General features: G+C 33.8%; 4 protein-coding genes across 8 annotated transcripts in view; 3 read left to right on the top strand and 1 right to left on the bottom strand.

The window, feature by feature from the left end:
- Positions 1-5,240, top strand: part of LOC149735791 (multiple PDZ domain protein-like) — a 29,462-nt gene extending 24,222 nt beyond the window's left edge. For 3 of the 4 annotated variants that reach the window (XM_089878231.1, XM_089878233.1, XM_089878230.1), the window contains 8 exons: positions 782-886; positions 1,235-1,382; positions 1,885-2,052; positions 2,338-2,454; positions 2,783-2,890; positions 3,262-3,353; positions 3,992-4,176; positions 4,812-5,240. In XM_089878231.1, coding sequence (XP_089734357.1) covers positions 782-886; positions 1,235-1,382; positions 1,885-2,052; positions 2,338-2,454; positions 2,783-2,890; positions 3,262-3,353; positions 3,992-4,176; positions 4,812-4,906 — 1,018 coding nt within the window. In that variant the 3' untranslated portion in view covers positions 4,907-5,240. Of the gene's footprint in view, positions 1-333; positions 887-1,234; positions 1,383-1,884; positions 2,053-2,337; positions 2,455-2,782; positions 2,891-3,261; positions 3,354-3,991; positions 4,177-4,811 lie in introns of those variants that run through there. The other variant, XM_089878234.1, reaches the window with a different exon arrangement.
- On the bottom strand, positions 3,300-3,976 carry LOC149735792 (small ribosomal subunit protein eS28-like). Its single transcript, XM_089878600.1, has 2 exons — positions 3,964-3,976; positions 3,300-3,611 (listed from the first exon to the last, which is right to left on the bottom strand). The coding sequence occupies exons 1-2, from the start codon at positions 3,974-3,976 to the stop codon at positions 3,397-3,399; spliced, it is 228 nt and encodes a 75-aa protein (XP_089734726.1). The 3' UTR covers positions 3,300-3,396.
- A 154-nt stretch (positions 5,241-5,394) lies between the features above and the next one.
- On the top strand, positions 5,395-9,049 carry LOC149735790 (uncharacterized). Its single transcript, XM_089878264.1, has 7 exons — positions 5,395-6,218; positions 6,280-6,440; positions 6,523-6,819; positions 7,219-7,355; positions 7,707-7,860; positions 8,130-8,220; positions 8,279-9,049. Exons 1-7 carry the CDS (start codon positions 6,112-6,114, stop codon positions 8,370-8,372), a joined length of 1,041 nt encoding a protein of 346 aa, XP_089734390.1. The 5' UTR covers positions 5,395-6,111; the 3' UTR covers positions 8,373-9,049.
- A 53-nt stretch (positions 9,050-9,102) lies between these two features.
- LOC149735789 (D-aspartate oxidase-like) lies at positions 9,103-13,735 on the top strand. Of its 2 annotated transcripts, none has more exons than XM_089878228.1 (7): positions 9,103-9,594; positions 9,985-10,153; positions 10,997-11,206; positions 11,606-11,736; positions 11,840-11,945; positions 12,227-12,362; positions 12,572-13,735. In XM_089878228.1, exons 1-7 carry the CDS (start codon positions 9,508-9,510, stop codon positions 12,723-12,725), a joined length of 993 nt encoding a protein of 330 aa, XP_089734354.1. In that variant the 5' UTR covers positions 9,103-9,507; the 3' UTR covers positions 12,726-13,735. The 2 variants fall into 2 exon arrangements, with proteins under 2 accessions (XP_089734354.1, XP_089734355.1); XM_089878229.1 differs by having other exon boundaries at positions 9,107-9,594; positions 10,025-10,153.
- The last annotated feature ends 431 nt before the right edge of the window (positions 13,736-14,166 follow it).

Below are 14,166 nucleotides of genomic sequence, written 5' to 3'. Positions count from 1 at the left end.
TTTTGTTTCAATGTTTCAGAAATATAATAAAAAATATACAAACTGCAAAGTCTTTATATATAGTTCTGTATTTGTAAAGTGCTTCACTTCTAAAATTTGAGGATCAAATTATATAATACATTTTATAATAAAGGTTATAATAAAAAGCCATGACTATTGTGTCCACTTTCTGTTCACAGTAAACTTTAAGCACTCTTAAAATACGAAAATGGCATTTATGTGGATTACAATCATTTTATAGTCCTTCATGATTGTTTTTCGCAATTTTTATTTTTTCAAGTAAATTTTTAAAATTCGTACTGAACCAACGTTTGCTTTATTTTACTTCTCCAGGTCAAAGAGATTTCATAAATGGCAGAGAAAGATAAAATTACCGATTCTTTCATATTGGTGAAAGAAACCACTCAAATCACATTTAGATTAGTTTCACAATAATTTCACATATTCACATAAAAATCTTTAAAAATGCCAAAAAAATAATTCTCACACTGTTTTTTATTGTGCATCACTAAATTTATTACTTTGTTTGTCGATGTTTAGCAATTCCCCATACTAAACCCTGTACAATGAAGAGAAATCAAAATTAACCATAAACAATTACAAGTTAATTTTGTAATTTAGTTAAATTTTTCTTATTTCAGTTCATAAAACTTCCCTGAAATATGCGGTTTTTGTAGCATTAAAAATGATTAAAAATTACTTTTAATTATTGGTGCTGGTATAATAATTATGTTGTACTAAAAACCATGAAAAAAACATAAAAATAAGTTTATTTTTGCAGGGAGACAATTAACAATGAATCAGAGTCGGATATATATGATATCTATGATGTAAATTTAATGAAGAAAAGTGGGCGAGGTCTCGGACTTAGCATTGTTGGAAGAAAGTAAAAATTTATTTGTTGTTTCTATGTGACTTACAAGTTACCAGTAGTTTATATTTTTATTTAAAAATTTAAAAACTAATATTTTATGGAAAACAATTTATTTAAAATTTATTGCTATTTTTGAACTAATGTTTCAAATCTATATTTTTTGGGTTTTTTTTTAAATCTTTTTTTTTATTCTATATAGAAATGTAGCTGGTGTGTGTTTGGTGTGCAATATGGTGTAGATCAGGATTCAGGAAACATTTATAGGATGAAACTCATAAAAAAGTCATTTATTTACATTTCTATTTCATTTTGGTAAAAAAATTTAGGGTTTTTAAAAATTTAATTTTCCCCTTTCGGTAGAAACGCAGCTGGTGTGTTTGTGAGTGACCTTGTACAGGGTGGTGCAGCAGCAAGAGATGGAACAATGAAACCAGGAGATCAAATACTAAGTGTTAATGGCGTCAATATAAGGATGGCTGGGCAAGAAGTTGCTGCTCAGTTGCTGAAGGTAAATTGCTTCTAGTTTTAAATATAAGACTGCTTATTTTAAAACCATACTGCTAATTTGAATATATAGTGTCTGGCGCCGTGGCAAAGTGGTTAGCGCGCCAGCCTGTGACCCAGCGGTAATGGGTTCAAGGCTCATCGCTGCTACCATTGTGGGCGTATATCTCCTTGGGTAAGACACTTAACTGCAATTGCTCCAACCCAATGATCATTAATGGGTTGTCCAAATTAGCAGCCATACATAAAAAAACAAAAAAAATATTTACCTACAAAATAACAGTCATTGTAACTCGTAACTGGCGCGAGGTGTATGAACACCCGTGTTATAAACTGTAGGACTAATTTTGAATATATAGTGGCCATATATGTCTTACATTAAATTCAGATTATGTGAAATGATAAGAAATGGCATAAAATGTTTGTGCATGGGTACCATTTAGATCCGTAAAACCAAAACAACAATGGTCAAATTTTTTTTCTTTAGTTTTTCAATTTTTTTTCAGAATGCTCAGGGCAAAGTCGATCTCAGGATCGGAAGATTAAAGTCCGGAGCTCCTTCTGATCTCATAAAGATGCCAAAACTAAGTCTCAGTTCCAATGCATCCGAAGATGCTCCTAAGAGTCCCACTGATGATTTGGGAGGAGACATTCGATTCGTGGAGATCGATAAGGTAAGTCATCTTTACCATTAGGTGGCAGAAGAGAGGCTGCATAGATTTATTACAATTTTCTATGGCAGTGCAGCAAATTTAAACTGTATTTTATTATTGTTGTAAAATAAATTAATGATACTTTCGTAGCACACAGTTTGGAAAGTTCTGTTGTATAAAGTCATTATTTTAAAATTATTGACAACTAATTGTGCTTTTCAACTTTCAAGCTATCTATGCAAACCTATTTTCTTCATCTTAAAAAATTGAGTTTATTTTTTTAAACATGTTATAAATTTTTTTCAGACCCCCACCCAACCACTTGGGATCAGTATAGCAGGTGGGGTTGGTTCTCCTTTAGGGGATGTTCCCATTTTTGTAGCAGTTGTTCAAAACCATGGGGCAGCGGCAGGAAAGTTGAAGGTATGCCAATAATCAAGTTATTTTGCGCAAATTTTTAGTCATATTTTTGGCAAATTTTTTTGTTTTTGCATTTTTTAAGGGTAAACATTAGTTAAAACTATAAGAAATTAGAAGCAGAGTACCAATAATGTGAAGGATTATACTTAATAAACAATTTTAAAATGTGGTTCTGGTACTTTTGTGACATTTCTATTTGTACTAAACTAAATTATCCTATTGAATTCTTTTTTCTTTTTTGGGTTTCGAACTTAAATATTTTTGAGTTATTTAAATGTACTTTTAATTTTTAACTTATGTGCTCTTAAATTTGATACTAAATTCTTGGCAGGTTGGAGATAGAATACGAAGCATTAATGGACAGACTACGGATAACAAGTCACATGATGAAGTGGTAGCAATGCTGAAGGGTCAGGATGACGCTATTGTTCTAATGCAGGTAAATAGATTTTACAATATTTTTAGTTTTGCAATATTTCTCATAATTTTTAACTTCTTCTGGAACTTTTACAAATTTGAGTTAAATTCTTCACTTTATATTAAAATCATAAAAAACTAGAACTTAAATTCTACTTTATAAACATTTTTTTATCCATTGTGCTATGTTATTGCTCATAATTAGATTTGTTTTGTTATTTATACACTCAAGGTACAGTATGCATATTTTCTATTTTTAGTTTTTTATTAGGTTGTTGCCTTGTTAGAACGAAACCATTACCTAAAAGGTAAATGGAGTTTTATTTAAAAACATTAGTTGGCTTTATTCATTGTAAATAAATTTCCCTTTTTAACCACCAATATTTCCACCAGGTGCAAGAAGGTGGGGAAAGTATAAAACAACTAAGTGAATATCTTGTACAATCTGCCAAACCTAATTTACCAATCAGTGGACAACAAGGAAGGTGAATTAACTTTTTTTTTGATCTCTTTCTGTTTTTTTTTATTTTATCGCAGCCTTCTAGCTTCTCTCTTGGACTCAAGCAGGGTAGAAATATCTCCCTCCCTTACTGGTCCTTTAACATTACGAACGATTGATCTGCTGGAGTCGTCCAGAAACTCAACACGGACCTGTGTACATTGTCCTTGTGATCCTTTTGGACTGTTCGGTTTTTTGTTTTGTTTTTTCGGACTATTCGTTTTTTTTTTTGTTTCGAACTGTTCTATTTATTTATAGCGGTTAAATTGTACATGTAAGATTTATTGCGTGCCATGTCGCCTCAAAGCATAACGCGCTTTTGGTAAAATAATAGGTTGAAACAGAACATCTATGTTGCCAGGATAGGTTAAATTCATTACATTCAAAAGTTTTACACAAGTGACTGTCATTCATTTTTTCGCACATAAACGATAATAAGCAACTAGCACAGACAGACACTAAAAATATCAAAATGGCTATTTTTCCATTTTTCAGCCAAGAAAAAAAATAAACAGAAAAGTTTTACATAAATGACGTTTTTTTTCACACATATATAAGTACTGAGAAACCAGCACACACAAACTCCCTAAAATTACGAAAAATTTCCATTTTTTTCATTTTTAGCCAAGAAAAGAAGGAAATAGACATCGAGTTGAACCGGGGGTCTGATGGACTTGGTTTTAGTATCGTTGGAGGGCATGGATCACCACATGGGGATCTTCCTATTTATGTGAAGTCTGTGTTCTCAGTTGGAGCAGCAGCAGTGGATGGGAGGTTACGTAGGGGGGATCGGATTGTATCCGTGAACGGTAAGATTTGTAAATAGATTTTGTTTTTAAATGAAAAACAACTTTTTTTGTATATTGAATGTATTTTATTGTGTTTATATTTGTATGGGTTTTGTCCAAAAATATCAATATTGGAAATGTTAGTCAGTTTGAGATACAATCAATCAACTTTAACACCATATCCAGCCTGGCACCGTAGTAACCTAAGGATACTGAGTTCAATGCTGGTCACTAATACCATTACTGATGTTTGTATGTTTCCATGAGCAAAACCTTTAACGGACATTGCTGGAACCCTGTAATCACAGTCACACTAAATCGGTCATATCACCCTGGGTGTCGGGCTAATTAGCCAATTCTAGTGTAAATCTAAGGTCCCATGGCGTGCCACAGTGTGGGACCTCACTCACATAAAATAGAATGTAACATATTCTCTAGCCCAAATCTCAGGACCCATAGCGTGCCACGCTGTAGAACCTCACCTGCGTAGAATATACACAATATCCCGCTTCTTGTTATTGCTCATAATTAGATTTGTTTTGTTATTTATACACTCAAGGTACAGTATGCATACTTTCTATTTTTAGTTTTTTATTAGGTTGTTGCCTTGTTAGAACAATATCCCGCTTCTTATAACTAATTACCGCATACCTTAGGCGAGAAATTGGACGGTTATACGCACGAGGAAGCGGCCGAGGCTCTCAAACGAAGAGCAACTCGTATCATACTTCGTGTAGTTCCGTCCACATAACTCATCACACAGCCAACCCATCTTCAGTGTCAAACCTTGTACATTTTTTCATATTTTAAGTATTAATAATCATTTAATTTAATAATGATGTATACGTTTGTTCGTATGCTGGCCATTGTATTTGTTATTCATATTTGTATTCAGCGGAATCTTATTATTTTTTACTAACACCACAGTTTTGTATCCAGGTATATAAAACAACGAGATAGAATATCTGTTTTTTTCTTCATGTAAAACTCGTATTCGTATTGCAGTGTATTCTCTCAATCAAGTATTTTTATGCGGAATCCAGTCCGTTGCGTGTATCACTTAATAATAAACACACCATGTGCTATTTGTGTGCATTATGTATGTGTATGAGACTTTTTTGGATGATATTGCAGTCTTTTTTGAATCCCTAATAACTGCTAGCAAAACTGCATCGTATCCAGCTGTTTAATCGCACATTGTGTGTTCTTGGGCGAGACACCTACACTACACCTATTGCCCCAACCCAGTGGTTGCTTATATACTGGGTTATAGTAATATTTAGCCATAAAATATTGGAGAAACAAAACCCAAAAGTAATCATCCACAAAGTTGTGTATGTGGTAAGTTGGTAACTCGTAACCAGGCACGAGGTGTATGAAACAGAACACCTGACTTATAACTAAAATCGTAGCCCATAACGCGAGGACAGTTTTTCATTCAATATGGAGTTAATGAATGAATGATTTATCCTCGCGTGGCCGGAAACCGACAGTCGTTATAACACTGGTGTTTATACACCTTGTGCCAGCTTGACATGTATGTTACAGAAATACCATGTACGTTACTCACATAATATTTAAATATCCTGATCCATGTACGTTACTTTGTAGGTGATTTTTTTCACGTATATTGAAACGTACATTATTTTAGTTATACACCCTTTTTCCATTCGTTTGCTTTGGTCAAGATATACCTTCTGGTCAGTGCGCCACATAAAAACTATTATTCCATCTATAATAGAATCCTAATTCAACTGTCGGGACAATATTTTAATATATATTGGGAATTTATTTTCGTATTGATTTTGATCGTCTGGTCAGCGGTTCGTAATCGTTTGTTTAGTGTTCATTTATCAACATATGCGTCTATAATCGCGTGCTGGGAACCTTAATTGGCTACTGTGGGGTTAGTCTATACTGTTGTAGCTCTAAAAGCGGTCAAGTTTTAGAGTTGAAATGTCGAACCAGAGTTTTGGTTTGTATACAAACATCACTATTTTCTGCGACGATTATGCGGTTAAAGAATGCAACGCAACTCCTATATATTTGTGTGGCCATTGCAGGTGGGTTTAACTTAGTAAACTTTTAATTCCTAGATCAATCTCCATAAAATTGCTTTTACAGGATATCTTTGTTCGTGTTACTTTTAACGTACGCTGTCATACTTGGCCTAGCGATCTTTATTGGAAACGCACTGGCTTTTGCCGCATTTTGTAGTCGAGGGAAAACTTCATCAACACATCATATGCTCAAAGCGTCTTTGGCAGTTGCTGACACTTTATCGGGTAAGTAGAATCTTTTAAATAGTTATTAATGATTTTAACCGTTTTACAGATTTTACTGATAATCGATTATTATTTCTTTCAGTACTGATACTGTTTTGCATAACCATTCCAAATGTTATAAGAACTATGCTGTCAACTCCAGTTGAAATGCAGATGTTTACTTTGGCCTCTGTAAACAGCCCATCTGCCAAGGCTGGAGCAATTTTATTTAATATGACGTGGACAACTTTATTGACTCATTATGTATTTCTAAGCTACGATTGCTTCGCATGCATAAAATGGCCATTGCTAAATCGCAATGGGGTTTCTACCAAGAAGAGAGTTCTGGTTAAAATCTTCGTTATTTGGTCTTCTGTACTGATTCATACATCCTACAGCAGTGAGTTTTTTTAAGCCTTTTTTGTGTTTATTAGTAGCCGAGAGGATTTGTTACCATTGTGGGGTATATGTGCATTTAACCAAGATGCTTATTAGCAATGTTTCCAACCCAGTAGTCTCTCATGAGTTCGTCCCACGTGAGAAATGATGAAAAATAGTCACTCGCGCAGTTACATATAGTAAAGTGGGGTAAGACGGGACACCTGAAATAAAATAAAATATGTCCCATTTCCCTACACTACTATACATACATGTTTCAATTCGTAAGCGAATATATATGAGGTCTGTGAATCAAAACAACCATGTTGTAACGACTATCGTTGCTTTGTTATACGAGGATAAACACATTACGTTTATTCTCCACATTCAACTTAGTAATTTCTACTTTACATATTTACAGCGTGGTTTCCTGAATCTTTCATCTCCACTTACGAGACGAACATATTCGTTTTCGTCAATGTGGCTCGGACTTCGCGCGACTTGTATATTTTCATTATAACAACGATAGTCGTTGGATCACTATTGTTCATAACCCTTGTAAGTCCTCTAAATTATCAGTTAAACATAAAAAATAAAAAAAGGTTAATAAATAATCACCTATAACGTAACATACACGTTTTCCCGCCTCGCGAGGATAAAATGACATTTTTATACAAGTTTTGCGTGTGTATTTATGTTTTCCTTCACCGTGTATTTGATAAAATTATTCCTTATATACACAAACTTTGCACTTGCTTGCAAATCGAAAAGTTTTGCGTTCATCAGCGCAATGGTTTTACTCTGTAATATTTTTTAATGTTTTTTTTAAACAGCATATATTTTACATATGGCTAATCTAAATTTGTCTTTTTCCTTTTTTCCTTTCTCAATCTGTAAAAACATTTTTAGACAGCATTCACGACAGGAACAGGAATTCTCATATGGAGACACGAAAGAAGATCTCGCTCACTTCGGGGTGCTAGCGAAACTGTTTTTGTCTCAAAAATGAAAAGGGCATTTTTTACTTTGCTTTTTATGGAGCTTGGATTCACAATATCTTTGTGTAAGAATACTTCACGACTTTTCAATACTTGTAACAGAGTTCTAATATATATCCTATATAATATGGTGGGAAAAAACGAAACGCCTTTAAAGCATAGAAACCAAATATCGTGATCGTCTTTTAAACAATTAAAAACGGTCAATGGGCGTCGTGAGGACGCGATTTTATAGTTCTTTAAATGTTCTTTGTTTACTACCAAACGGGACGAGAAAATGGAATGAAAAGGTGTCCCATCTTCCCCCATCCTACTAAAACTTGTTGTTTCTCAGTTCCAATTATAACCATAGTGGTTACTATCGCGGATGGTGTGTACCCTCGGGAAGCCAATGTGGTTTACGTCTACGTGTCTATGTTAAACAGGTAAAAGATTTAAACTAAAATAACTATATATAAAAAATGATCGACTGTACTTTCACAGCCTTGTAAATGTGGTGATTTACAATTTTCGAGACGAGCAGTTCAAGGAGTTCCTGGGAAAACTCAAAAGAAATCTTTTATGTAATCGTAACTAAATTGAAAGTTAAACCAACGCTTATATATAGTAGGGTTGGAAAAGATGGGACACCTTTTCATTTTATTTTCCTGTCCCATTTGATAGTAAACAAATAACATTCAAAGAGTTATAAAACGTTTCCGCCCTCCGTATTGCTAAAATGTAAACTGCTGATCACTGCACGTGCAGTAATAACATGTTGAAACAGGAAACCCAATTGAGATAAGTGTATCGAGAGAACTAATGCAGGGTTTTGTTAATGTTTATACTTTATTGTATTCTTCAGCGTTGTAAAAATGGTGTTAATCTACAATATTCGAAACAATTTGAGGCTCGAATAGGGCAGGAAACTTTATTCATTTTAAATTTACTGAGGTGTTTAGATTCAATAATATTTACTTCTTGCAGCGTAAGTGATATTACAGTTATTTTTTGTTGTATTAAAAACAACTGCTTACGCCCAATTTAAACCTTCCACAAATTTTATAATGCTATTGTTGCTTCCAAATAATGACAATTGTTTATGTATCTATGGTTGTTCGTGCTTTGGTTCGTGCTGAACATTAGGTTTAAAAATTTGCGAAGTCAGCATAATCTAGTATGTAGCTAGGTTCAATCGAAAAATTAAAACATAATGAAGTTTACATTTTTATACTTTTTATATATACTGACAAAGAAGAAGCACATGGAATTTTGTAACATTTTTTTGTCACGTGAGGTCTTTTGTCACGTGAGGTCGTAATTCAGCCGTGTTGTCCCGAATGGGCATTTCCCTTACTAAGCGAACCGATTCAGACGGATCAGGTGCATTGTATTAAATCGAAAATAAAATTTGATTTTTCTTCAATAGTTTAGTTTAGAAACTAGAAACGGACGAAGTTCAGTGTCTTTTTTTCTCATGGGAAATCCCATGCATTGTCAAACCAGAGTCGTGTAAACACCTTTCTATGGCTCTGGTCAAAACAGCGGAATTTTTTCTACTCCAGCGTTTTTTTCACGCGATTTTTTAGAAGCTTTATTATTTACGAAAACTTCGATGCTACCTTTTGGTCACAATTGGGTATCCTTATTCATATACAAAGTTTCATTTTTCGTCTGTATGCCCCTTTAAGATAAAATATATAATTATTACTGTCACTTGCGTGTGAGACATAATGCCTCAATACATTGCAATAATTGGAGCTGGAATTATTGGCTTATCTACTGCTTGTAAGATACAGGAAGATATACCAGGATGTCAGGTGTGTATATTATTGTTTTATTTTTAAAAAAAGTAAAGTTATCATAACATAAACAAGCTCTAATGGATAGACACATTTATTACGGCTTTATTAAGAAAGGTATTCTCTTCAAGGCCTGTATATGTCCTTGGACAAGACATACACTGTGCATAATGTCAAATGCTCCAACCCAGTAGTTACTATTGGGTTGTTCAAATTATTAGCCGTATCATAAAGTAAAAATGAAAATAAAATCAACTGTTGTTTTCCTGCCACACGAGGATAAATCAATTAAGTTACATTTATTCAAGGTCAAAGTTATGTCATTATTTATTTCTTATTGTTGCCAAAGGCCTCATCTTTCAGTATTGAAAGATTTTCCACACGCTTAATAGTAAATATATAAACCAGTTGACAATATTCTATGATGAATGTTCACCCAACACAACAGGAGATATCTCTGCTGGTTTAGTTTGCCCTTACCAAAATGGAAATGATGAAGAAGACCAGGCCATTTATGTTCGAGAAACATTGAAGCATTTACGAGTGTTGTACAACAGGCAGGACGCCTTTGAAATAGGTGAGTTGTAATGTACAATTTGTGACAGCCAACGTGTGAAAGCGGTAGATTTAACTTAAATTCACCCCAAACTTACTGAGGTGTTGAGATTGAGTAATATTACATACTAGTACAGTTACCATATGCCGTGCTGTTAAACATTATGTTTATGTCTTAATCGGTAAGCTCTGTTTATGTCTTAAGGTAAGCTCTGTCATAATTTCCTGTTCATGTGTGTATGTTCGGTAACGCCTGTTCGGTAACGCCTGTTCGGTAACACCTTGGTTTTGCAATATTGCACTTTCTTGTATATAGTTTTGCCATATGTTGACGAATGTTATTGATACATTGGCAAATGTTATCTTGTCACTTAGATAACAATCTTGAAAAAAAGGTTATCATTATTTTGTGAAGCAAACCAGTGGAAATAATATTTGCGTCAGAGTACTATTTTTTCGTTAATTTAGAATAAAGAAAGGGGAAAACTTCGAATTTATAGCGGGAATGGGAAAAACGGTAAATTGGGGCTGTGTAAGAAAGCTAATGGTTGGGTTTGTGGAAATCGTAGCGGGACATATCCGTGCTGCGACCCGGACTCTGAGAAGTGGGCCAACTTGACGGAAAGACAGAAACAAAATTGATTATTGAGAAAAAACAATAACACACAGAGTTACACCTGTAACTTGTAAGTCTACACGAGGTTTATTAAACAGGACATCCATCTTATACTGTACATTACTGGCATATGTACTGTTTATGGTACAGCTGATATCATTTGTACAGTAGGCCTATGGTGTTTAGAAAATATTACTAAGTTTATAATTAAAGATTAAGTTTAAAAACCGAACATAAATGTTATTTTAGGTATCAGCAAAATGTCAGGCTTCATAATTGGTGGAAATATCATAAAACCAAATGCATTTAAAGAATTCCCAAACTTCCGTAAAGCAAGTGAGGCAGAGTGCCATCACTTTTTGAGAGATACTAAAGAAAGGCCAGTGTACACATTGACTACTTGGATTTGTGAATGCACAAGCTATCTACCATGGTTGACCAAGAGTATTGAAATAAAAGGTAATTTCGACAATATAGATAATTTTAAATGTTTTAAATCATGTCCTAGAACATTTAGGCTGTGTTTATTTTTTTTTGTCTTTTCGATTTTTAAAAAATGGATGTATATTGAATACTATTATATTTTATATTAGCAAATTCTGTTCAACTTGTTATAATAGGTTCCTGATGAATAATATAACTTTAACTATAAGAACTATATAACATGTACAACAAACATGTACAACTTTAACAACAAACATGTACAACATATAACATGTACAACAAATCAACAACACACAGTAGCACATTCTAATGCATAGGAACACTTAGCTATACCTATACCCATCAATGTTGTATGTGGTCATTCTGTAATAAATAGTGCAGACAACAATTTATTTTCTTACATTTTTATTTCAGGTGGAAAATTAAGAAAAAAACACATTTCTTCGTTTGAGGACTTATCTGATTTTGACATCATTATAAACTGTGCTGGCATTGGGGCAAAGTTTCTTACATCGGACATTGAGTTGTATCCAGTCAGAGGGCAGGTACAACTTAAATTTACAAGTGTTTGCTTAACCACCAGGTTAAATGTAATGTACCAGTCAAATTTACAAAAGAAAACAAGAAGTTTGCTTTACTTTTATAAAGGTATATGCCGTTGAAGCTCCTTGGATTAAACATTTCTATTTGTTCGGTAACAACTACATTATTCCACGCTTAACTGATGTAGTTATTGGAGGGACAAAGCAGTATGGTATTTTATTTATTACATTTTTTAATTATAATATTAATAATAACTTTTATTTGTCTCTTTGATTGCGGTAGCAAAGATTTAGAAATATTTCTAACGAAAAGACAGGATACAGCGACAAAACAATAGTTGTTAAAACACATTTACATTTAAAAACATATTTATATTTAGTTGGAAAAAATAAGTGTGGTTGCTACACCTAGCTGTATAGTTTTAGTATCTGTTCATATTTATATCAGTACTGCTATACTTTGCAAAAGTATGTCTATCAAATTGCATTTTAGACAATTACAACTTGGAAGTTGACGAAAAAGACTCCGATCAAATATGGAGTAACTGCTGTAAGTTTGAACCAAGTTTGCGATACAGCAAAATCAAAAGTCAACATGTTGGTTTAAGACCAAAGAGAACTTCCATCAGGTCAGTTATGCTTAATGTTAGTATTGAGTTGTGGTTTAATACAATATGTAAGGTGTTTGATGCAAGGATGGGGTAATTGAGTTGTAAAAAATTTCTCACATATTTACTACTCAAAATAGATGTTCTCTATTAACCTATTTTTACTAAATGAAAAAAAAATTTATCGGAATAAAAGAATATTAACAAATGTATTATTGATACATGTTTAGAATTGAGCTGGAACAACAAAAACTGAGCAATCGCACAGTCACTATTCTTCATAACTATGGCCATGGTGGTTCTGGTGTCTCTATGCATTGGGGATGTGCAATAAAAGCATCTCATTTACTTCAACAGCACTTGAGTTTCTTACCAAAACTCTGATTAACCAAGTGTGAAGTGCTTATTAATCTTTATGAAGCTATATTTTTAAAGTCATTTTTATGTATTTTTTAAAGCTATATATATATTTATGGCAAAATGGTTAGCCCGCCTGCCTGTAAAAGGGAATTGGTTCAAGGCTTGTTGCTACTACCATTGTGGGCGTATGTGTCCTTGGGCAAGACACTTAACAGCAATTACTACAACCCAGTGGTCACTAACGGGGTGTCAAAGTTATCACCCATAAATAAAAAAGAAAAAACATACCCTCCCCCCAAAATGATCACCCACAAAGTAACATACATGGTAACTCGTAAGCTGGCACGAGGTGTATGAACGCCTGTGTTATAACGGCTTCTGTTTACTGGCTACGTGAGGATAAAGGAAGTTACATTCATTTATTCATTCATACTTTTAAGATAAACTCCAACATTCGTTTCCACATAATTCGGTCCTAAACTAAAATCAAATCGTAATGCATGTTCAAGAAATGTATGTTTTTAATTTTTAAACCCATGTAATTAACAAGTAATTTGGTTAATTCAATTTAAATTGTGCTAGTACGTGCTCATTAGTTGAATGAATGAATGTAACTTACTTTATCTTCGCGTGGCTGGAAAACGACAGTCGTTATCACACGGGTTTAACACCTCGTGCCAGCTTACGAGTTACCATGTATGTTGCTTTGTGGGTGAATATTTTTTTGTATTTTTTTTATTTTTTATGTATGGCTGATAATTTAGATAACCCATTAGTGACCACTGGGTTGGAGCAATTGCTGTTAAGTTACTTGCCCAAGGACACATACGCCCACAATGGTAGCAGCGTCGAGCCTTGAACCCATTACCTCTGGGTTACAGGCAGGCGCGCTAACCAATTATTGTTATTCTCTCTTGTTATATCCAACGCGAAGGTACCTTAGATCTTTTTATTCGCAATTTCTACCTCAAAAATCATGGGTAATAAGGTAGAACTTTTGCAAAGAAAAAATAAATAAATAAATCACGCACAAAGGGGCAAACTTGGTTATTCATAAACGGGCAAAGGTTGTGTAGTAGGGTGGGGGAAGACGAGACATCTTTTCATTTAATTTTCCCGTCCAGTCTGATAGTAAACAAAGAACATTTAAAGAATAATAAAACCGCATCCCTACGACTCTTATAAACCGATTAATTGTTAATAATACGATCAGGAATCCAGGGTACTTCGATATTTTTTCGTAAAGGTGTCTCATCTTCCCCTTCCTACTGTATAACTAATGTCATTTCCCGTAACACAGGTAACTAAAATGTATTTTATTGTACGGCAAAGCTCTTTCTGGTCAAACAATATATATAGGTACAAGGTTGTAGCATTTCGACGGGTGTACAAATACTTTCAGAAGCTGTATATGCATTATGTATCTCTTGCTACATCATTTCCTGGAGTTATTTATGTCAGGGTA

Source organism: Ciona robusta, chromosome 5 (assembly GCF_009617815.1).
Source record: "Ciona robusta chromosome 5, ASM961781v2".
Classification (NCBI taxonomy): Eukaryota; Metazoa; Chordata; class Ascidiacea; order Phlebobranchia; family Cionidae; genus Ciona; species Ciona robusta.
Note: the sequence above shows the minus strand (reverse complement) of the source record. Positions and strands in the feature narration are given on the sequence as shown.